Source organism: Trichoplax adhaerens, genomic scaffold, assembly GCF_000150275.1.
Source record: "Trichoplax adhaerens TRIADscaffold_7 genomic scaffold, whole genome shotgun sequence".
NCBI lineage: Eukaryota > Metazoa > Placozoa > Uniplacotomia > Trichoplacea > Trichoplacidae > Trichoplax > Trichoplax adhaerens.
This window is the reverse complement of record NW_002060949.1, coordinates 2289795-2313612: the sequence shown is the minus strand read 5'-3', so window position 1 is coordinate 2313612 and position 23818 is coordinate 2289795. Positions and strand designations below refer to the sequence as shown.

General features: G+C 32.5%; 3 protein-coding genes across 3 annotated transcripts; 1 reads left to right on the top strand and 2 right to left on the bottom strand.

Annotated features, from left to right (window-relative positions):
* Window positions 1–2140: 2140 nt before the first annotated feature.
* On the top strand, window positions 2141–6506 carry TRIADDRAFT_58043 (uncharacterized protein; the record flags this gene model as incomplete). The annotated part of the gene is made up of 10 exons (XM_002114303.1): window positions 2141–2809; window positions 3701–3895; window positions 4110–4254; window positions 4448–4545; window positions 4679–4760; window positions 4843–4956; window positions 5046–5155; window positions 5244–5339; window positions 5445–5559; window positions 6379–6506. The coding sequence occupies 10 exons, from the start codon at window positions 2141–2143 to the stop codon at window positions 6504–6506; spliced, it is 1752 nt and encodes a 583-aa protein (XP_002114339.1).
* A 7463-nt stretch (window positions 6507–13969) lies between these two features.
* Window positions 13970–14560, bottom strand: TRIADDRAFT_58042 (uncharacterized protein; the record flags this gene model as incomplete). Its single annotated transcript, XM_002113976.1, has 1 exon — window positions 13970–14560. The coding sequence occupies one exon, from the start codon at window positions 14558–14560 to the stop codon at window positions 13970–13972; it is 591 nt and encodes a 196-aa protein (XP_002114012.1).
* Window positions 14561–21608: 7048 nt separating this feature from the next.
* TRIADDRAFT_58041 (uncharacterized protein) lies at window positions 21609–22130 on the bottom strand (the record flags this gene model as incomplete). The annotated part of the gene is made up of 1 exon (XM_002113975.1): window positions 21609–22130. The coding sequence occupies one exon, from the start codon at window positions 22128–22130 to the stop codon at window positions 21609–21611; it is 522 nt and encodes a 173-aa protein (XP_002114011.1).
* Between the last annotated feature and the right edge of the window lie 1688 nt (window positions 22131–23818).

Sequence of the window (23818 nt, the reverse complement as noted above, 5' to 3'; positions counted from 1 at the left end):
TTCCAGTACAATGCTGCAGACTTTGACTGGTTTTGGTTGGTTTTATGATGACATTTTCGACCACTATTTCATGGCGACTTGGGATGAATTGAACGTATACGTATGGTTTGTATTGGAAATTGCAAAGAGATCAACTAAGTCAATAATGCAGTCCAAATTTAGAAAAAATATCAGGTGGCAATTGCTCAAGGTTATAGTGATCTGTATTCGTAAAATTTTAGCCCAATTGAAAGGCCTAATAAGGGGCTGCAGTATGGCTCACGCCCATACAACACTGTTGTGTAGTGGTGCTATGTACGACAATAATGCATATTGTGTAATTATTCTTCCATAATGATCAAAGCTGTTCAGTATCCTACTGTGGCCCAGAATGGCCAGACGTCAATTAAAATGCATTACGCTTTCAGCATAATAGGTTAGCTGACATTCTGCATCCACTAATGTGTACATCAGCTTTCGCCATGATAGCTTATTCACTGACATCCTGCATCGACTAATGTACATCAGCTTTGACCATGATAGCTTATTCACTGACATCCTGCATCGACTAATGTACATCAGCTTTGACCATGATAGCTTATTCACTGACATCCTGCATCGACTAATGTACATCAGCTTTGACCATGATAGCTTATTCACTGACATCATGCATCCACTAATGAGTACATCAGCTTTCGCCATGATAGCTTATTCACTGACATCCTGCATCGACTAATGTACATCAGCTTTGACCATGATAGCTTATTCACTGACATCATGCATCCACTAATGAGTACGTCAGCTTTCGCCATGATAGCTTATTCACTGACATCATGCATCCACTAATGTATACATCAGCTTTGACCATGATAGCTTAACTGACATCCTGCATCAACTGATGTGTACATTAGCTTTGACCATGATAGCTCAACTGGTATGCTGCATCAACGAATGTGTACATCAGCTTTCATCATGATAGCTCCACTGACATCATGCATCAACTGACGTACTTAGCTAATAAGCAATCATGAATTGATGGTGGAAGCTAAATTGGAAGTCTTGATGTGCAAGCTGAACAGCTTTGACTCTGAAAAATAGAAAGGGCAGTGGGAAATTTTGATCCGATTTGCATCATCATCCGAAGTAGCTACGTCCCTTTTACCATGAACTACTACAGATTTCATGCTGTACTGTAGTGTAGTGTACTACTAGAAATGAGTGCCGTAGTACTGGAGTGCTTTTACAGAAGTGTACAGTATAGTGTGTGTAGAACTGTACATGTGATACTGGAATGATAGGGAAAACGATAACAACAGACAGAATGTCCAGACAGACGCGGTGATAACAATAGTATGCCAAAGAGTATGTCATCTTACTGCTCCAGTATGTCATCTTGATATGATGATGGTGAAAATGTTGACATTTCATTTTACACATCTTTAGCTGTTTTTACGGTACAGTAGATTGTCAATCTTTTCTTTTCACACTGTACAGTACTGTACGTTAGTCTTTTAAGGTGCCAAAAAAAATTTCACCAGAGTCAACAAAAAAATGGTACGAATATAAAGCTGAATAATTCCTTGATCTATCTGTAGAGTGTACAGTATGTACTGTACAGTATATTCAATTTGAGTACTGTACTGAGAACTGGCTGACACCGTACAGTACAGTACTGTACCGAATAAGCTAGGCAAATTTCCTGGCCGATGGTTATACTGCGCACGCTCTGTCCAGGACCGTCCAGTACAATACCATTGGCTGTATCAGTACCACCGTACAGTACGGTACTGTACCAGATAAGATATCTGCGGTACAATACGGTCCATTACTGTATACATTGTCCTGTCATGGACAGTACGGTACGGTACTGGACGCCATAGCACAGCTGTTTTCACACGACGGTACTGGACGTTCCGAGCTAGAGCGCAAGACAACGACTGTCTACTGGACTGTACGGCGTATATATGGATACGGCTTGCAGGAACTTTTTCATTCTGAAGTGGCCGCTCTTGTCCATAGTGTTGACTAGTGGTGTACTCAATCCAGTGGTATTTGGACCTACTGTGACACAGTAGTGGTGGACACCATCAAGAGAGACGAAAGGTAAAAAAAAAGAGAAAAAGATTTTCATTGAAACATTGAAACTGCCACTAACATCAACATGGCCACCATAGCCAGTAACATGGAAGAGAGGAAATCAACGCCTAATAGCAACCTTATAAGTAATTTGACATTTAGTGAAGTGAAAAATTGCATTGAAGAAGCAATTACCACTTTAGTCAAGAGAAAAGCCCGCGCCGATGACGACAATATTATTAAGATGTTACAGAAGCGATTTCGAATACCCGCACAGACAACAATTAAAATTTTATCCAAATTAGTAGCTGATGGTAAAATACGCAAAGATAGCAGCCGTAGTGGTGGAGTTAAATATCGTATAGCCAATCGTATTAAGCCTAGGAAGAAAAGATCATCATCATCAGCCAACAATGATCGACCCCCCAATCCCAAAGCGAGTAGTAAAAGTTATGAACATCATCATAGTAGCAACAATCACGACAATGTCGCTAGTAGCAATTTACGTCGTAAAGGATATGTTATTAATACCGCGGAATTAACTCGAATGATCTACAATTGCTTGGTTTCTTGTCCCAATCCTGATGTGGGGGTTCACTTAAGATCCATTGAGAAATATATATCAAGCCATTATCAAGGTGTACTATTACGTAAGCACGTTAAAATGGCTTTGAAAAGAGCGATTAATAGCGGCAAAATACAAAAAATTGACAAATTGTATTATAGGATTAATCCAGAAGTTGTCAGTACCTTGGTAAGTCCAACATTGCTTTCATTCTCACTTGACTAAAGTAGACGAGACAAGGAATACATTCAATCTTCTATTCTATTCATTGTTGCCTAAAAATGCCACCGAGAAGGCTTCCAACAATCCTGCAAATGCTGTCTCCATTTTCACTAGCATTGTTGTCCATACTCTCATTTAGTCCACCATTTCGATCTTGTACACTAGTCTACCGTAGTAGACGGTACAAGGAATACATTCAATCTTCTATTCTATTCATTGTTGCCTAAAAATGGTGTCGAGAAGGGTTCAAACAATCCTGCAAATGCTGTCTACATTTTTACAAGTATTGTTGTCCATTTTCTATCTAGTCTACCATTTCTCTCTATCTTATACACTTGTCTACCCTTGCAGTATTAGCATGATATCGTGGAAAGAGGACAAAAAAGTAGTCAAGACAATGAATTCATAATGTCGTGCAGTGGTCAGAGTGTGAAATAAAATAGACAACGCAGAAAAATAACGATGAAATGAAATTAAAATAAAAGGCAAAAACAACATACAGTCGGTCCATGATAGTAGTAGAGTAGAGTAGAGATTGACATCTTTATGATGTCATTGCCTTATTCAAATTGCTTCATAAAACAAAGTTAGCAGTTAGAAAATTGCATGTTCAATCTAGCACCCTATCACCTCTTGCAAATATGAAAACGTCTATAACTTACGACCCTAGTACTTTGACCATTACATCGGCAATGCAACCTTGTTACTCTTTACAATATAGTTTATTAAACGGTATCTTTCCATTCAATTGAACTGAAACCGGTTTTAATTTTATTATTTTTTTTTTTTTCCTTCTCCTCTCATCATAAATTTGGCTCGTAGAATTTGTCAATCCATGGTTCCTTAATCAATTATCAGGAATTGGATGATTTGGTTTTAACTTTTATAGCTAATAATCCATCAGGAGTATTTTTTAAGGAAATTGTGAAAGAAGTTTCAAATGAGCATTCTGGTGCTCTCTTAGCTCGCTATATACGCCGATCACTCGATCAAGCAATCCAAAACAAACTAGTTATGAAAAATAAAGATAATCGTTATGTTATAATTGAAAAGGTGAGCATAACAACGACAATTTTTCCTCAACTATGACGGTAATTTAGTATTGAATAATTTTCTACATGTTGCAAAATACTGCAATACATACCTGATCGTACTCAACTAAAATACCAAGGACAACTCAAAATTTGTGATATGTATTCTGGATAATAAGAATAATAAGAGTTGCAATCCTATTCTAATACGGGAAATTCTTTATATTTCGCATTAGCAAGCGGCCAATATTATTAATAAGAATGTTCAAATCAGTAACCAAGACCAAGGCGACAAATGTTATTTATGTCTACAAGTTTCTAGTCCTATTCTTGATGATCAGGGTGACGTGATTATATTTTGCTCCGATTGTAGAAGAAAAGGTATTCAGTATAATAGTAGTTCATTTTAAATCTATTCTTCGTGAAATTTTTTTTATCACTACAGAGATAAGTGATGGATACATTGACCTGAGCCAATTCAATCGTTGTCTAAAATTGTTAATCAGTCTGTCAATGCTAATTTTTGCGGGGGAACATTTCTGTTATTGCTTTATAGTACATCCATCTTGCTTAGGATACAACTATCACCTAATTACCAAAATATTAGCCTCAGATAAATGGCAATGCAATGATTGTAAAATTTGTTTTGTTTGTCAAGAAGCTGGTCGTCCGGTTAGTATAAGTTACAAATTGATCATTTCCATTAGGCTCTATAATGGTACAGTAGTCGCGCATGGTAGAACTGTATATACGCATATAACATATAGACACTAGCGTGAAAATGACGTTATACTTTTAAATATAGGATAGCCTTTTGTTGTGCGATGCCTGTGATAAAGGTTGTCATATGGAATGTACAGATCCTCCGCTATCTGAAACTCCGAAAGGTATTGTTCATTTTTTTATTACATTAATTCTAGCGATTAAAATTGAACTCATTATATCGATAAATTTTCTCTGTATTCATAGTAATGAAAGCGTATGTCTTGAAAATAGGTCAATGGATCTGTCATTGTTGTCGTCGTGATGATACTTACGAAGAAAGCGGTTTATCGACTTCTTATAATAATGTATCAAACTACGGTAAATGTTTTCAACATTAGCACCGATATCCATTTACCAGAGAATAATTTACTTCTTTCCGGCTACTAATTCACACTTTACCCTATTAGGCAATGCAACAAATGGTGGGTATTGTACCGAATCATCCCCCTCGGCTATGTATAAATCAAAGAAACTCATATCAAGACGAATTATTGAAAAATTAACTGATGCAATACAGGTTTTGAAGATATAACTTAAAATATGCTGACAATATTAGTACAACATAGGTTACAATCAACTGAATTTTATCTACGGTTATAAATTAGGATCTTCCCAATCCGCTGGAATGGAAAGTGTCCGATGTAGCATTAGTTTTTCAAAAGCTCGGTTTTGCTGAATTTAGCCATGTATTTTTAGTTCAGGTTATCGCGCACATTAAGCTGCTTTTACTTTAATCAGAATTCACTTATTATGATAAATTTACCGCACAACAACTGATTATAATTTTTTTTTATTATTTATTGCAGGAGATTGATGGCAAAGCACTTTTCCTGTTAAATAGATCAGACGTTATATCGGCCTTGGGACTAAAATTAGGACCGGCTTTAAAAATATTTTCGTATATTGATATTCTGCAATCAAGTATGAAAGCATCAGGAATTACTTTGTATTAATGTATTTGTATGGTAGGTTATTCATCATCTGGTATTAACGTCAATATTACAACTTTGTTCGTTTTGTAATTTTTTGATGGTATGCATATAATGCAGATTTGGCGATAGGGCACCTAGGTGTATTTGTTGGACAAGGAATCGTTCATTTTATCCTTAATACTTTATTAATCTATGATTATTTATATTTTATGTTTCCATGCTCTATGTCATGAAATTATTTCACTAAGATTCAACCGATTACCTGAATAGATTATGTCCTTATAGCCCTACTGTGGTATTTGGGTATGCTAAAGATAAAGTTACGAAAAGTAATTTTCTACCTATAATACTGATAAAAAAATTAATATAATACTTTTTACTGTATAAACCTAACTATATTGTGCTGTACTGCGAGAATTCTTTTCTTACCACGAATGTTATTGAAAGTATTGCACGTTATTTAATTATCTCGTTTACCGACATAATCGTTTGAGAACAAAAATTCTTATTGCTATCATAGCGAATGCTAGAAATGCTAGAACTGTTATGAGTGATTGTAAAATGTTTTAAATTCTTTTGTAAAAAGCTCGAAACGATGCTCGATAAATTAGTTATGGGCATTATACGATTGCTTTAAATCATCAGGTTTTATACTGTCTTCCATTATAGAAGAGGAAGTTGTTACTGATACTGATTGACAACAAATTAGCATTAATTGGTCTTAGCAACAAGACTGCCTATAGTTCAAAAATTCCGTTTTAATTAAATGAATACCTTATTATTGGCCATATTCAAATTGTACTTCTAGCTATGGTACAATCATTAGGCGTATACTTGAAATTAATCTCCCATACTGTTTGTGCAGCTTGTAAAATTGCCATTCTATTGACATTTGTTATTTGTTCGCGACTGATGAACAAGATATGTAATGCGTAAATATTTTGTTAACGCATCAATATTAAATGCAAGAAGTTATTCTCTATATCACTCTTCGTGTTAGACAATTAATTAATAAAAACATGGATCAAATATTACACTCCTAAAGCTGTGAATACTTTGATTGAATTGAATGTGATTTTATTTACAGGATGTGTATGTCCGTATAGACGTTAACGGATTATAGATGGAGACAATGAATGAGATAGTATAGAGCATTGCTATACTTTGATTTGGGTTTGATTTACTTTCGTAAAAGTTTACTCCTAACTTCTAGCGATAAATGTTTTTGTGGATTGCTGACTGAATATAGCACTGTACTGTGTATAATGATGATAAGACTGACATTTAGGTAGTTGAAGGTAAAATGTTTTTAATTAACTTATTTCTTAGATTTATTGTTTATTTCATTTATAACTAGAATATTCAATTTAGGCTAGAAAAAGGCGTTTATCGGTACTATTGGCTCAGCGTTGGTGAAAATGCGCGTATACAGTACTCGCATAGTTAACCATTTGGTGTTGATTTTCACTATTTGTCTCACACTGTAATAAAGTAATAGAGCTTGGTCATCCATAAATCTTCAATTAATTGTTAAACCCTGGCCAAAGCTACGCTAGGTGTTCGGGGCCTTACATTATGGTTGATCCCTGCTAGATTAGGAAAAAGTCAACCAACTAAATATTCAATTAATAAACAATAATAATATTAAAATAGCGCAGATTGTGTTGCAGCATGCAGCACCGTAGAATGATTTCTGCAGAAATGGAATCAATATTAATATTTTCAATTTTATGCCCATAAATCGATGATAGTACTGTTGTAGATATAGTGCTGCGTTTACTTCAAGCAGTCTTAACAGGGTTATAGTAATCAAATTTTGAAATTATTTCTCCATCGGCGGTCAAAACACTGTATGTGTACGCAAGTAACGCATCAGTTCTATACAATATGACTATCATGGATAGATCGAGTTGAAATTAGCTACTTGGTGCAACGCATGTTGCACTCCCCATCTCCGTAATCTTTCATAGTATGTGTTATAAAGTATAGTGCCGTACTGAACAGTATATTGCTATCCAATATTGGTAGGCGATACACAATTCCTGCCAGGTCTCGGGAACGATACGGTACGGTACGGCACGGTACTGCAACTACTGTACCGGATCGTTTCGCTCCAGTCAGTCGAGGATTCCATAGAGTAAACGACGAATCGCCATCATGGCGTCCATCAACTCGAGCGATGATACAAAAGAGGAAAATAACCAGGAAATAACCGCCAAAGTCAACACTTTTTCCAACGATGGAAGCTTTCTAGAAGTGTATAAAAAGAAATTACAAGAAATGGAATTCGAGAAACAGAGAAAAGAGGAGAAAACCAAGAAAAAAAATGAAGCTAAATTAAAGAGATTAAATAATCAGTTGCAGGTGCAGGCATGAGCAATCTGGTGTAGTAATAGATGGTTGTCTATCCTACTTCTTTTCCTACTCTACTGTAGGATGAAGTCACAGTTGAAAGCATTCTAATCCAATCCTTAAATTTTGGATGACAATGATGCACAATTAGACTAGACCACAAGTTGTACTCTGATGTGCATACAGTCTGCAGTCTTAATCTTGTACCAGAGAACGATTCCATCATCCATTTTAGATCGTTACTATTGCATTGTTTTGATCGCCATCGACTTGCAAAAAAAATTTTTAGAACAGTTCTTGGATGATATATCAAGTTCAAACACCAAGTTACAGCGACAATCTTAGCAACAACAGAGTTATTAATTAGCAAGTTTCTAATTTCTAGGCCAAGAGAAAAGGTACCTCACATGCCTCAAAGGACGATTCAAAAAAGCAAAAGCAAGATCAAGTCAGTTGATATGCGTAGTTAATAAAATCCGTAGATAAAACTGTAATCATCATAAAATTAAATGGATGATTCTTCTTGTATTGATTAGTAAAATCGTCAATCATCATAGAAATGAACAAATTGTACTTTACTAGGGTAGAATTTTCAACCTTTAACATATCACTGACTCAATCTAAATGATTCTGCACAAACCCATCATTTATTGATCTATCCATTGATTAATTATTATGGGTGATAGAAATGAAAAGTAGATATTGAATAATCACATCAGCATCGACTATAATGTTATTTTAGTCCATGATAGAAATGAAGAAATTGTACTCTATTGCAGTCCAATTTAATATTCGACATCACTACCGGCATTAACTAGTATATTATATTAGTCGATGCTAGAGATGGACAAAATTGTACAGTACCTTATGCGAATCTGTAAAATATGGAACATCACCATCGACTGTAGTATTACTTTAGTCCATGATCAATAGAACAAATTATACTTTGTTGCAGCTCATTTGATGTTCGACATCACTATCAGCATTAACTACTATATTAGTATTTTAATCGATTCTAGAGATGGATAAAATTGTACCTTACGAGCATCAGTTTGATATCGAACATCACCATCGACTATAATACGCTCATTTAGTATTTTAGTCGATAATTAATTATAATTATATAATTGAAATGAACAAGCTAGACAGTACTAGAATTAATTTTTAATATCGGACATCACTAACGGTATCAAACTGCATTATTATTTCAATCCGATGATAAAAATGAACGAATTGTACATTGCTAGAGTTGATTTGATTCCGGCAGCATCAAGCTGCACTACTACTTTATTCCAATGATAGAAATGAACAAATTATGTATTGCTAGAGTTGATTTTTGATTCTAACGTCACTAGCAACATCAAACTACAATACTATTTCACTCTGATAGTAGAAATGAATAAATTATACATTAACAGAGTTGATTTTTGATTCTAACATTACTGGCTGGATCAAACTGTACTACTATTTTAGTCCAATGACAGAAATGAACCAATTGTTGTTTATTACAGTTACTTTTTTGATATCTAATCAAATAGTGTATCATAGACTCTTTTCGAATATATACTAATGCACTGATTCATGTAGACTCTTTAGATAAAACTGCAGAAAATGGTCAATTATGATAATTTTCCAGTCATTAATTCGACCGATATCTATAGTTATATATATATTGATGAATTAATTAGTATTAAATCTTGAACATATAACTTCACAATGTACCTGACATGATTGTTAATGCAGTTACTGTTTTAAAGATTCGATTGATCGATATCGTACATTTTAATATGTTACACTACATACGCGTACTTTACTAATTAATTTACACTAGCGTTACTGCTGTTTAATGGTATAGTTTTAGTGACACATTTTTGTTCAGAAATCAGGACTGTGACTGGTAACTAATTCACAAATGTAATAGCAGTATGTTGGTCTTAAAATCAAATTTTAGAACTATCATAATTATTGGATCCTGATCGCAATTAAACTTATCACATTGCTTACTATTATTTTGCAATTCAATTCTATAGAAGTACTGTTTGTAAAATAATCATGCTGTAGTTTAATTAAATATCACAAATAGCTAAAATGCTCTTACTACTCATCCGTAACAGTATCTATATACTAAATTACTAATATAGGACGACAGTGAAAAATCTTCTGCATGGAAGGCTTATATGGCTGAAGTTGACAAATATAAATCCCAAGTATGCACGGATGATTCAGAATCTATTCGACCCTTGGTGAAATAATCACAATACAAAATTGGATAGCCATTGGCTATGTGTAATGTGTTACCTTAGTACGTTTTACAATACGTAAGAAGGTGCTTTTTTAATAGACGCCTAGTTTATTGGCATTAATGATGATATACCGGTGCATCAACAATATGTGCACAATTGTGGCTATCTTAGTATTCATGGCATGCACTTACGTAATCTCCTAACATTGTAATTATTTGCTGTATATTGATTACATGATATAAAATAGTAGCTTTAGAAATGACTGTACAGTGTCCTAATGTAATATTTTCGTCTAAAATTTTTTCACATTTATATATCCTTATGTCATTTTTGTTCGTATCTAATCGGCCTTAAAGCGACTACGAGCGACGATTTAGTGACTATATTAGTTTAGCTGTTATCGATCAATTGATTCAAACTTTATTAGATGACTAATCACCGGTTGGTTGTTGAATATAATGATGATATAGGAAGCAGTAATTTGGTTAACTTCAAATGTCATTTAGTCATTAAAATAGATTTTCCCTGCTTTGTTTTTGAACTTTTTCTGCATTATAGGTTTGTGCTAATTTTGTGCATTGGAGTTTGTCGTTTACAAAAACTTCGGCGTTAGTCTTTACTACTTGATAATAGCGATAGGTAATTTATTACAGTAATAATTGTACTGTACAGTATATATAAATCTAAAGTACAATCACACTTGCTGCTAAATTTTAATACGGCTAAGCTAATGTAGCTTTGACCAGCAGTAACAAACTGTGGAGCAAGCTACGGAAGCCCAGATTTCGGTGAATCGTTAAACAGCAAACGTAGTTGGTTACGACCCTACAGTTGAGTCCAGTGTAATTCTAGCATCAGTCAGACTTGAAATTTGAATACAATTAAAGAGATGACTAGAAGTAGCAATACCACAGATATACGGGTATAGGTCCGACATACTTGCTTGTGTAAAAGAATACAGCGAAATAAGAGCTACTATAATTATTATTAATATTTGTTACTCTATAATAAATATAAATTAAAAATGCGATTCACTAATACTCTATACTTTCGAAGTTCAATGCTATTTAGACTAGTTTCGTTAGTGGTAAATTAATCAATGTGAATAGTAAGTAAACACAAAAATAAACAAACTCTGCATAAAATTGAAATCGAAAAGGTCATTCAATATACTCAATGTGAGTACAAAGCTCTATCTGGCGTTAAGAAAATACATCCTATCGTACACTTTACAATAAGTGCAAACAACGCGTAAGAAATATTCATGAAAAGTTATTACTTATCATCAGAAAACACTAGTGGGTCAAGAGCGGATTCAATCAAAACTGAATCTTCAAAAGTAAATTTGAATAGATGTATTCGTACTATAAGCTAATTTATTTCCAGTAGAAAATAATCTAAAGTGATCTTACCTTATTTGAACCATTGAATTATAGTTAAAAACGGAATAACTAATTTAACCACCGTAGTTAATAGAATTACAATACAGTAATTGCTGTTATAAAAAATTTTGAAATAGTAGGCTTGTATCTTAGTTACACATATGGATGTAATGATTTAATAACTGTAGTCGTAAGCTTAATCGAAGCTAATAAATCGATTTATAATTATATAACTGGATAACTAGAGATTGTTTATAGAATCAAGCTATTTTGAAACTCTTTAACGGATAAGAGTGATGTAAAGTCGTAATAGGAGTACGCGAAAAGGTATAGCTTCGGTTAAATTAATTCACTGGTGGCAAATTAATAATTGATAAGAAACAAGACAGCTAAGAGGGAAAGTTTTTAATACACGAAGTATCAATCAGATACAGTGGATATATCAAGTATAGTTTTAGATGAAATCAAGGTTATTGAACATAACTGTCAGCCGATCAAAATAGTTTAAAAGTGAATGGATAAGATATAATGCGGTATCATAGCATAAATAGCATATCTTGTTTGCATACAACGAAATCAATTTTAATGTTCATATCTAACAGTTATTAGCTCATTATTATTCAATATTCACGTACTTAGATTAGAAACTATAGGATAGATACAAATCCTAGAGTAAATTAAAGTTTAAAGCAGTAAATGGATAACCCTAAAGTATTAATGCTTTATCTCAGTTTACTATCCAAGAAATATAAATACTAAAACGAAGATTATGGCACATCTGATATTTCAGTCAATCTTACCAGTAACTCATAAAGATACCTCTGAACATTAAATTCAAGCCGTCATGCTGTATAATAAGTATGAGTAGAAGCTAATCTTAAATCTAAACGATAAGAATAAATAAACTAAAAGTGGATATTAGCTTAGTAGATGTCATTATACCATTAAAATTAGCAGAGCCGATTTGCCGGTATAATGATATCATCAAGATAGAAATGGAACACGATATAACATTGCCATATATAATAAAATCCTCATACAGTAGACAATCATTGCAGAAAGGATAAAACACTTTTTATCGTCAATATCGCCAACTGATTAAATCTAGTTAAGCATTTGCAACCATATAGAATGATTTACCATGAATTACTATCGGAACTAAATATTCGTACTATAGACTGTTTATATGTCTGTATAATCTAGCAATGACAAAATTAAACCTTTTCTGCCCATTCTACTGTTATAAATTAACCAGGCTATACTGGACTGCTATTTTGATATGTTAAATATATATTGAAATAAAATGAAGAATAGACATGAACTCATCATCTCTATTTTCAATCACTGTCATACTGTATATTGAAAATAGAATGAATAGATATAAGCTTATTTTTAACGAATTTAATCACAATTACAAGATATCTAATGTATATTCGGACGTTTTGAGAGATCTTAGCGAATAAATTAGGATAAACATCGACATTTAAATCGGATAAGCAAATGCGAGATTATTATTTGGAGCATTTCATAGCTATACATTCTGTGGCAGCAATATGACGATGAGTGAGTTAGACGATTAGGAAGGTAGTTTCGATAGTCTTTATGAAGTAGACGATAGTGCCTGTTTTACTTAGCTACGTCAAATGTTAAATTAAGAAATAGCAAGTACTGCCTACCCTATAATAAGGGAATTAGAAGAAAGATAATAGCAGCCATATGATACAGCTAACTGTAGTCATTTTCAAGAGTAATCCTGTCAAATTAGTTTCCATTACAAAGAACATAACAACAAACAGTAATCCGAAAGAATTTGGCCTTGATCATTACATGGTGAGCATTTCACTTATTTGACATTCGTTTCCATGTCCTCAATAACATAAAGAGGTTAAGATTTAGATTAAGAATTAGATGACGGATAATAATACTTATTTAAGGTTAATGTCCTTGTCTTTACCAATAAAATTAAGATGCTTAATGTTGACGAACTAAAAAGAAAAATCTTTCACTTTTGGAATGGTAAATATTCTTGACTTTATATCAGAAGATAAAGACACCACAGCATCCAATCCAAAATTTCACAAAGGGATTATTCTAAGTTGCTGTCGCCATTTCTTGAATGGATCTCTGGCGTTAGGGTGAAAATTATTTTAACAGTCTTGATTAAAGCAATGAAGTCGATTAACTTGATCAAAATAATTTAATTAAATTAGTATAGAATGCGTCCAATCCAGTCCTTTACGAAAAGATTATTACTAATTATCGCTTTTTGAATGGTTCTCTAACGATAAGGCGAGAATCTATTGCAAGTCACGATTAATTTAGAAGTTATCATATCAAATTGGTACAGAATAGACCGATAATGACTGGATTATTTGATGGATTGAAAGCTGATTATAACTGATAAAACTTCACCTATTAGTGATTAATCTACGTATGTAGCAAATACGAGTCCAATAGCAAAGATCGTTTCATTGGTGAATGTAGCCGATGCATAATTATCAAAATCACTATTCCACAAGCAACGACTGGCAACATTTGTGCCTTGTCCTCTGTTTTGGCCTAGCCATATTGATGTTACAATTTTATAGCGTTCTAACTTTTGCCGTAATTTAACTTCATTTTGGATAGTTTGACTCATTTCGATAGATAATTGGCCACCATGAATACTGCTGTAAGATCTATCCTTAAGATGATCAGCTAAGACATCATAAATAATTCCATTGACCTCATCAACTTTAAACTTATGTCGTGGCTCAGTTTGATAGGTAGGAACTTCTTTCTGCTCTTTTTCGAAAATTTGCCTACTATTTGAATTACTCAGTGCTGGTCGAGTACTTACAGTCGATCTTCGATGTAAAAAATCAAAGTAACGGCTACTACTTTTGCTCATTTCTTTAATAACGCTATGACGCTTATCACTTACACTATTTTCAGGTACAAGACTTGCTTTCTTACTAGCAAAGCAATTATGAGACACGCTAGTATGCATATTAGTGGATAAATTAGAACTCATTTTTCTGCCTTGACTTGGTTAATAGGTTGCTGTAGTATGAATTTCTTTTCGGTTGGAATTTTTATCAATGGATGGACATTCACAATCAAAATTTTTCAATCGACAGTGTGGCTGCAAGTTACAATGAATTATCGAATATGGCGAAATAAATATTATTTCATCTATTTCATTGGATACCACTCTTTTGGTACAATCAACAGTATTCGATCAATATCACCATTACATCTTTTCAATTGGTCTCTAAGTCTCTTGCTGAGAATTGGACAATGTAAAAGTTGTTTTACTACCACCTATGGCCGTCATTTTTAGAAGTTTTAAGAACAAAATCTCTTTGTTGTATTGTTTTTGGTCATAATTATTCGTTACAATTTGATCATTCATTATCCGCAATACTAAATTCAAGTCGGCACTATCCATAGTCTGCTATCATACTTTTCTATACCTACTTTGAAATCAAATTGATTTACTGGTAAAATGAGTGGTTAAGTGGCACCATATGACATAAGAGTGGCATGGAAACTAATCCGTTTCCTTGTAATGTATTGTTATTATGAATGAGTTCTAGTACTTCCAATGATAAATTATTGATCAAGAGCTATTTTTATGTTCTCTAGCTCTTTTTAATTAAATTTATTTATAAGCTAGTAAAATTAGGCGATTAGCTGATATTGATAGTATAAGAAATAGGAATAGTATAGGTACCTTTTGATCGTGCAGCATAGCGACCGAGGGATTACGTACTTAGAATAATCTATCATCGAACATCATTCTATGAATCGTGTCCCTTTAGTATATCGAGTTAGGAATGGGATACACGGCAGAGTTGTTAAGATATGCTATCAGGTGATATAAGTGAGCCCTATTTGGAGAAATTAGCAATTTAGAAGGAAAATCTCCGTATCTATTAAGCATATCTATTCTCGCTTGTGGCGTACAGTATTATGATGAAACATGAGTTACCTGTAGTAATAAATTATGGCTCAAATACCTTTCTTTCGTTTGCATGTTTAATCTAGGATAAATATAGAAGCTATTTAAATGGAATATTATATAAATAATGATAGCTAAAGTTGATCTAATACAATTATGGTTATTTTAACTCAATGGACAGAATAATGCTTCTCTTTTCTTGTAAGATTCAATGGGCTCGTTGTAATCATCATCATAATTCATTTTATGATTAATACTTTACTTATGTAAACCTGATTTGTAATGTATTATGAAGGTAGTAGAAATTAAAATGCCGAATGATAAATCTATAATCTATCTAGCCTATCTGAAAATAGGTATAATTTATTAGTAGTAAGAAGACCACTACTTATCTATTTCCTAAGGCTATACTGTGATTAATGCAGGACTTGCAATAATAACATTACACATTATACTATAAATAGTATTATTTTCGTTTTTGTGTTCTAGAGAGGAAATAAATCTATAAATTAGTAAAATGGACTACCAAACGGTAAGAATTGTGGCCTATGGAGTATTTGTGTAGGGAACAAGAATTAATCAAAGTCAGAACGCCATAAGTACTTATCCATTTCCTTTGCAGTATATAAATGATTAATGAATTCTAATAACGAATTTAGGCATTGTGATATAAATAGTGAAATTTTCACTTTCACACATCAGATTAGAACATATAAACCAGTAAAATATGAGCTATCAGCCAGCAAGAGTTGCAGTCTATGAGGGTATATATAATTAATGGAGGCAAAACTATCATTAGTGTATCTATCGATTTCCTTACATGCATTATAGTATAAGTAGGATTAATTCTACTGTTTATAAGGCTGGAGATATATTTAAAACATATTAAAAATGAACTATCAAACGGTAAAAGTAGCTTGTACACATGTAGCTATACATAAATATTAGAATAGCAGCTTAGATAAATATTTATATTTTTTGTAGCACATGCAAGCAGCGATTAATAAATTGTTTATAATATTAAATCGTGAATTATACTAGGATTAGTACCATTTTTGTTTAAAATATCTGGATAGAAAGGAATCTTATAAGCAATAAAGATGAACTGTCACATGGTGCCACGGGCAATAGTTGAAGCCTGCCTGGCAAATACATAGGTGTAACTGGTGCGCTGTAAGTGAGAACAATATAAATAAGTATCTAATTTCTTTTGGCGGTATGATATTATGATTACTAGACCATAAATCACGATTTAAATCATACATATCAATATCTTTACTTCGTATATGGTTAAGAATAAATTAATAAACTAACAACGATGAGCTAACCAATTTCAAAAGCTGAAACCTACTTTCAGTACTACACACTAAGATTTACGTAGCTTTAGAGCGAGAGCAACATAACTACTATCTATTCCTTTTGCTGTACGTTATTACGATTTGTAGGTTATATTGGGGTAATTGGTCAATATAATATTGCGATTAATGCATTACAACAATAAATCATGAACTTTGCAATTATTTTATTTTATTTTGTTCATATTTGGCTAGAAAAGAATACATAAGGAGTAAGATGAGCTAACCTATAGTAATAGTTAAGTTAATCTAGTATCCACATAGATATACTATTACAATTAAGAACAGGAGAGCTTTCTATTTCCTTTATGATATTTTATAATGATTAATGAAGTACTTGCAATAATGAATCATGTATTTTGCTAAGATTAGTATTGTTTTTACTTTGTATGTCTGATCAGGAAGGAACTCTTATAAGTTATAATAATGAGCTGCAAAACAGTAAGAATCAATGTCAATCATGTATACACGTAGGTATAAGTAGTTATTAGAAATAACAACAGTAAACGTACCTGGTTGTTTCCTTTGTGGATAATATTATAACTGATAATTTATTTTTAGTAATAGATCATGTGTCATTTTTATGAATAATATTAGTTTTACTTGGTATGTCCGGAGGGATAAGAAATATAAAACAAGAATAGCGAAAGAGACGATCAAAGCATTGATGAGAACTAGAGGAATCATGGATAATTCAGTCATTATTACAATGTCAATTAATTGAAGTTTAATATTTTAAATTAAAATAAATTCTATAACTGATCTCTTCATAATTTTACTTCTTTCAGTCTAGGCTAATATTGTAGAGCACTTTACCCGGGTAGCCCTTTATATACAAGGAGAATGTAGACTATATTTTGTACAATTAAATAACATACCCATTTTTATGATCTCTGGCGATTCTTTAGTTTCCATTAAGACTGCAATGTCAATGAAATACAGATGATAATGATTACAGTAAGGGTTCTTCTTCATCATGCTGTACAGAAATGACTATTAATTCAGTTTCAAACCCTTAGTCGTAATTTAGTTATAAAGTATTTATGGACTAGTTAAGAGCAATTGACACTGTATAATCCAATCAAAGATTTGATAAATAGGATATAATGTATTCTCTTTAACGAGAAAAAACACGATTTGAATTGTTTAATTATAAAATAGATCCATTATGATATGATGGATAGAAAGCAGTAAAACACGATTCTATAGAAAGTATAAATTTTTTAAATAAAGACTAAAATTATGTTAATGCAATCTCCGCTGATTTTAAAGAATAGAAGATGTCATAGACAGTTTCCTATAATTTAAAGTATAATATACCTGACTAACTAGTAGAATTTTGCAAAAGTCGTGAGTTGTTGCTTTTAATAATCCTAATATCCGTCAGAATATATCATTCTAACACTTATGCAGTATGAATCCACTTGTGCCTATGCCGGTACTAATTACTAAACACATAAAATCTCGATCTTGGATGCTTTAAAAAAAACGTTGAAAAGTACTTTAACATTTCTAGTAGGAAAAATATCAAGTAATATAAGCAAGCAAACGTAATTCTTTATAAAAAATGTATTAGAAATAAGATTTTATATCCAGTGCTTAGAACTGAAATCACTGATTTAAGACTTGACATACTTATATCACATTATATATGAAATATCGATCTACATTTTCTTCTGCATCAAGCACAGATACCCCACTAAGCTGAAAGAATTTCAGTAATATTTATCATAGCTTATTTACATTGTTAATCTGTATACTTACTTTGTCGGCTTATTTGCTTTATTCAAAATCTCACGAAGTAGATGACTGATCGATAGAATTTTAATAATGTTTATCATACTATATTTGTATTATTTACTCACTAGTAGCCTAACGCTAACAACATACGTACTCATTCAGTCAATTCGTTCTATTCAGAGGCAGCAATAGTACCAGTATATTAACTCTAATAGGAGCATATGGAAATTATTTCTCTACTAAATCGATAACTGAAATTTTATCGGGATACCTAGTCTAATAAACAATGCAGATTCCTCTAAACCGAATCAATGATCCATATCATATTCCTATTTCTTGCAAGCAGGATGTGTGACATCATCGGAAAGGTTTCGAGAATATTTTCTATTTCATGTTAAAACTATTAATCAAATAGATATTTTAATCAGTTGATTGATTACTGTATACCTCAAATTGGTAGAAATATATTTAAGCAAGTGGATAAGTAGTTTCTTGTCAGAATTAGTATTGGGTTCTATACAAAATCAGTGATCTATTCATATTTCTAGTTTATTACAGACTAAGCGAGATAACTGACAGAATTTCAACGATATTGATCATATCACGTTAATACTCAGTAAATCGGACAGCGTATCCTATCAGTCAAATCACTTAAATTCAGAAGTTGAACTTAATATATCAGTTGTAATATGAACAAAAATAAGAGTTATTTATTAGCAGTACCAATTAATAATATCTAATATCGTACCATATTAATCAGAGTATCTGCTGCAATAGATACTTCACAACTAGATAGAATCAGCTATCAATTTATGTTCTTCATTTTTCGTATATAACAGACGCAATGCTATCAGAAGGATTCCTATAGCACTACTCATGCTATACTAATATTGCCAGTCGGATAACATGCTTTACCCATTAATTTCGTAATTAATTATTAATTAAAAAGGCAACCTATGAGAATAAACGGCCTGCATTGCTTTAAATATCAAGTAATAAAATACTGGATAGCAATTTAAGTTCAAAACTGAATATTAGTGAACAAAAGGCTGTTTCATGGCCGATTGGATCAATTGCTGTTATTAAATCGCAGATATCTCGTTTTGTATGCATACAGATCTTATAGCAGTATCAGATTTATCTTTCAAGAGGGTATAACAACTATATACGGGATGCCTTTTTTCTTGTTAATATTTTTATTAGTTATATAAGGTACCTAGACAGTAGTACAGGGCCAATCTATGGATTAAAGAGTGGGTTAAATTGGTAATTGTTAATTGCTTTGATATCAGCTTAAATCTGAATTTAATATCGTGTTCACAAATGTTAAGAATGTTTAGTTGTTTTATGGAAAGATATTGAACTCCACTGCATACTATAAGCAATTAACTCGTTTATTACTCACCTATATTAGATACCTAACAATGATTCAATTATCGGTACTTCAAAAGTAACTATAATAAAGCTGTTAAATTATAGCTGGCAACCATGCAATCACTTAGCTTCTGAACCTTCTACATAAATACATAGTGCTAAATCAATACCTTAATTGAAGCTTTATCGTATGTATTGTAAGATTAAATCAACTGCTAGCGAAATTTATCATTCTGATTGAAAAATAATTAGTTTACTTATTTATCCTTGATTTTAAATTACATGGACGGTAAAAGGATTCTCTAATAACAATAAGACATTGAGTCCCAATGATTGCTTTCTTAGTATACAGAAAAAGTAATTTGCACAAATAGATGGTGTTTTCAAGGATAGCTATTAGCTAACAATTGGTATTATTGCAGTTGGAGTAAAGAGAAGAAAATAAATTTAATTCTACTATTTTCGTTCATAATTAAAACATCAATTATAACTGCTTTTTGCCAGTTGGTTATTAATCATAATTTCAGTATACTTTAAGTACTTTATAAATGTAACATTCACTTTAAATTGTTAAGCAATTGCTCTTACTTATATGAGTATAGCAAAATATCTGGATGTGTTTAATTAGTATTTATTATCGTTGCTGTAGTAACATTTAACTATATCATTGATTTACTTTTGGTGGTAATATAGTAACGGTATCTAGTCAATACCCTAAATTCTTTGGCAATCATTCTGACGACCAAGCTAGAGTAGAAGTAGAATATAGTGGGATAGCACCGTATTTCGATACAAGAATACTGAAATAATTTCACAAAGTGTGAGATAGTCTATTGGTATGATCGATTTAATTAATACTTGAAAGAAATTGGCGCTCGTTAACAGGAAAATAGACAATAATTCTATCGAATTTTCGTAGCAGTTATAATTTTTTAGAGCTCATTCAATTGAAATTGAAAATTTAATAGTATAAATTAACAATCACTCGTAGTAGTAGTTAGGGTACTGTGATAATATAAGTTAAAACTTGGACATTAATTGAAAAAACACTTTTAAAACAAGCTTGACTCCTATAAAAGTTCCTAATTGGCTTATTTGTTCAACTTAATTTTCCTAGTCAACAGAAAATGAACTAAAAATCGCTTTCTAACTACTTACACAACGAAAGCATAAATTTATATTTTTAACATGTTATGGATAGTAAGATTTATTTACAGATACTTTCATGCATTTCAGGATGCTAAAAGTGTCTATTTATCTATATATACATTATTGATGTAAGGCATTAACTTGTATGTTATTTTTCAACAATTGTATAAAGTTATAATTCATTCCTTCTTTCTATCCAATATAGTAATATTGTTATAATTGAGTAGGCAATACATTATCCTACAAGTAACATACATTATATGTGGGCACATATACATTTGCTATGGAGAACAGAAAACTAATTTTACTCTACGTTTTAAAAATCATAGAAAGCCTTTCAACAATTTAATTCAGATAACGTGCTGTAATAAATTGTAATGCAACAGAGCAGGCAAAATAAAATTTACTGTAAATGAGAAATTAGAAACGTCATCTAAGATTAGAACAAGGGGGAAAAAAATCAGTTTTAGTTCCTAATTATATTATTTTATTCCTATTTTTTATTCTAAATAGATCCCATAGACAGTCGCTACGGCAAATAAGGAAGCATTTTGGTAACTATGAGAGGAAAAATTATCGTTACTTGGATCCCACAAGCAACGACTACCCAATTTGACACCTTGATTGGTTAATTGGCCAATATAAACTAACGAAACCAACTTGTACCGACGTAAGTTGAGATCTTTGACTCGGCTTCGTATTACTTCTGATACAGTTTTTGTCATTTCACGACACACTTCCGAATCATAAGATTCGTTTTGTAAGTAAGATTCTAATACATCTTGCACGATTGATTTGATAGCAGCTGATGGAAAACGTACATCCGGATCCATTTTATAAGTATTTTCCTTATGATGTAATTGACTGCGTGTATCTTCATGACTTTGTGGGTGGATTGGTTGTTCTGATGCCATGCCGCTTGTCCTAAGGATAGGATGTTCCGACGTAAAACTTGCTTTCTTTTTTAACAGTCGAGCTGCTCGATCTCGAGCTTCAGTAGCACTTCTTTGGATATCTGTCATGGTAGTAATTAAAACGATTGACGTCGGTGAATTCTGTCGAAAGGAAATTCTTCCAGCAATAGTCACTGTAGGAATTAAAAAAGTCGAAATATTGACGTTGTCAAGTTATTGACAGTTCTATTTTAATCTTATCGAATGCTGAATCACACTCTTCTACTAATTTACGATAGTGATGGAGTTTGATTCCTTTAATTTTTATAATAGAAGTGGCAGCTTTTAGGTGAGTAAAAGAGGACGACTAATTCAATAAAGAGCGATGTCTTCGATTTATCGCCCCCTGCAGTTTTGCAAAACGTTGCTATGCCAACTAATTGAGTAACGAATAGCATCTAATTAGCATTATACAGTAAATACTACAGAATATAGATGTCGTAATTGCACTGTATATATATAACATGTTCCATCAAATAGAACTACGTAACGGTAATCCTATTGTGTAGAGAACAATCTACTAAATGCAATAAACTATAGCAGTCTATGTTCCATGCTCTATTGCCTTGTATAATTAATTAATCCGCTGTCCTACTGTTATACCATCCAGTAGAATTGCTGTTGCATAACGAAGGCAGCTCCATGGGCATACATTGTGTGATAGTCTTCGCGACACCGTGTTGTACTTCTCGTAATTCCATAATTAGTCTTCAATTGACACAGCAAGCATTTTGTCTGGGTATTTAAAGCCTTATACAATTTGCTTCACGGATTAGCGATTCATTTCACATTATTGAGAGGGTATTAGTGCAGTTAGCTATTTTGTATCGTATCGAGAGTCCTAGAAATTGATGTATTGTATGATGGACAGCTCATTTTACATTAATTAGCGTGGCGCTAGTGGAGCAAAACATGTGTGTCTAAGTTACCTATGTCACAGAGAAAGTGTATCAATTACTAGCAGTAGTGTAATTCACAGTAATCAATTAATGTGAGTCTAGAGTATCAAAACATGTTGTCTAAGCGATTAATGTCGTGAAGAGGGTGTAATGGTTATTGACAATTTATTTTATATTATTAGCAAGCTATTAGCGCAGCTAACATGTAATTTAGAAGGTATCCAGTGTTCTAGAAAGCTTCTGTGAGAGTTTAATGTCGTAGGGAGGCTACAGTGATTATTATCTATTCATTTCATATTCATGAATATGATATTTGGATAGCTAGCAAATACCGTAGTCCACACAGTATCTAGAGTTGTAGAATGCTTAATTACGAACAGACAATGCAATATTCATCGGTATCTTAATGGCACAGTAAAATTTTTAACTACGTGTTTACAGTAAGAGGAGACCGTAGGAAGGTGTACTTCATTCATATTAATTACTGTACGGGATTGTACGCATCTGTTAATGTAGCGAAGCATTTAGCTAGGCATTTATAGCCCTAGGAGGGTTACCTAAAGGCAGATTATTTTATTTCGATTATCGTACTATTATACAGGCCCAGAAAGTCCTAGAAAAGCTACTATACGCAAATGCGAAAGATCATTTCATTTTAATTCGCGAGCTGAGGCTTATACTAGTATTTTATATAAACGATAAATCATTCCATTATAAGTGAACGGGGCAGAAGCATTATATCTCCAAAAACTAAAAAGCGAAGGGAATAAGAGAAATTTGATAAATGCACTACCCCAATCGTTGCTGTAAATTTAGTCTTTTACAAAGTAGCTACGTGTGTACGGAATCGTAAATTAA